The 1,786-nt window shown below is 46.6% G+C and overlaps 1 protein-coding gene across 1 annotated transcript; it reads left to right on the forward strand.

The window, feature by feature from the left end:
• Window positions 1-329: 329 nt before the first annotated feature.
• On the forward strand, window positions 330-1,218 carry LOC138214296 (uncharacterized). Its single transcript, XM_069175783.1, has one exon. It carries the CDS (start codon window positions 330-332, stop codon window positions 1,152-1,154), a length of 825 nt encoding a protein of 274 aa, XP_069031884.1. The 3' UTR covers window positions 1,155-1,218.
• The last annotated feature ends 568 nt before the right edge of the window (window positions 1,219-1,786 follow it).

Genomic DNA, 1,786 nt, shown 5'->3' on the forward strand with positions numbered 1-1,786 from the left:
CTGTGTCAGAAAAAAATATTTTCTGGGTTTTCCTCTCCGTTTATTGTCACAATTCACCAAGGAACCACTGAGCATGACAAATTTTATATGCATCAACACTCGTGAGTTGCTTTGAATTAACATTAACGGTTGAACGTGGCTGTGTAGAAGGCGGGATATAAGGCTGATCTACCTATGCGCATTTCCACCTGGACTGTGATTTGTAAAAGGAACATTGTGTGAAGGTGTGTGTGCGCGCGGTTTTACATATTAGAATATTTTTTCACGTTAGCCATTTTCAAATTACACCTTTAGGACTGATCCTACACAATGTTTTACATATGAGTGACATGTTTAGCTATGACCCTGCCTCCCTTAGTGATAATGCTACCTGTAATAAATGTAGTGTAGTTAGGGCTCTGGAGGCCAGGGTCACTGAATTAGAATCGCGGCTGTGCACCATGCTAAATATCCAGCTAGCCGTAGGAGCTTCTCAGGGAGGGGGTGCGCAGCTGCCTAGGGCTACAGGCTTAGTTAGCCAGTCCCCAGCAGCACCCGAACATCCGGGTGGCTGGGTGGCAGTATGTCAGAGGCATAGTCCCAAGCAGAAGCCCACGGTTCACCACCGACCCCTTCACGTCTCCAACCGATTTTCCCCACTCGGCGAAACACCCGCTGAGAAACCAATCCTGGTTATTGGAGACTCTATTTTGTGGAACATGAAGTTAGCCAAACCAGCGGCCATAGTGAGATGTCTTCCCGTGGCCAGAGCGGGCGACATTGAATCAAACCTGAAACTGCTGGCTAAGGCTAATCGTAAATACAGTCAGATTGTTATTAACGTCGGCAGTAATGACACCCGGTTACGACAATCGGAGGTCACTAAAGTTAATGTGGAATCGGTGTGCAGCTTTGCAAAAATGATGTCGGACTCCGTAGTTTTCTCTGGACCCCTTCCTAACCGGACCAGTGATGATATGCTTAGCCGTACATCTTCATTTCACCGCTGGTTGTCGAGGTGGTGTCCCACTAACAATGTGGGCTTCATTGACGATTGGAATACTTTCTGGGGGAAACCTGGTCTGATCCGGAGAGACGGCATCCATCCTACTTTGGATGGTGCAGCTCTTCTTTCTAGAAATATGGCCATGTCTCTTAACAGCCCTAAAACCTGACATCCAGGGTTGAGGCCAGGATGCAGAGCTGCAGTCTTACAGCTCCTCTGCAGCTTCTTTAGAGCTGTCACTCACCCAAAACCTTCAACATCCTACAGAGGTTGTGTCTGTACCCAGACCACCTATATTTAAAAAACTCAAGAAAAGATGTATCAATACAAATGTAATAAAAATTGATCCTACCAAATTAATGGATCAAAAAAATCTGACAATTAAAAGCGGACTATTAAATATCAGATCTCTCTGGTCTAAATCTCTGTTAGTAAATGAAAGAGCAACTACATGCACCCTCAAAGAGAGGTGTCCAGCAGTGCTCCCCCCAGCAGTCCTCAGCATGACTCTCCCCAGTAGGGCTCCAGCAGTTCTCTACAGCAGGGCTCGCCCCAGCCGGGCTCTACCCAGCCTGGTTTCCCCAGCAGTCCTCTTCTCCGCCGTCCTAGTCTTCCGTTCTCCAACACGCAGTCCTCTTCCTTAGGGCAGCTTTTATACAGTTGACAAACAGTTGACAGTCACCCCATTCCCTTTGTATCTGCTTTTGTATGGTAATACAGAGTTGGTTGTAGGTCACAAGATAAAGACACATGGGAGTCGTCAATTAGATGCGGAAAGAATCACTTGCAAATAAGACAGAT

This window comes from Embiotoca jacksoni, unplaced genomic scaffold (genome assembly GCF_022577435.1).
Source record: "Embiotoca jacksoni isolate LCO1_2020_lvr unplaced genomic scaffold, fEmbJac1.0.p SCAF_7, whole genome shotgun sequence".
Lineage (NCBI taxonomy): Eukaryota > Metazoa > Chordata > Actinopteri > Embiotocidae > Embiotoca > Embiotoca jacksoni.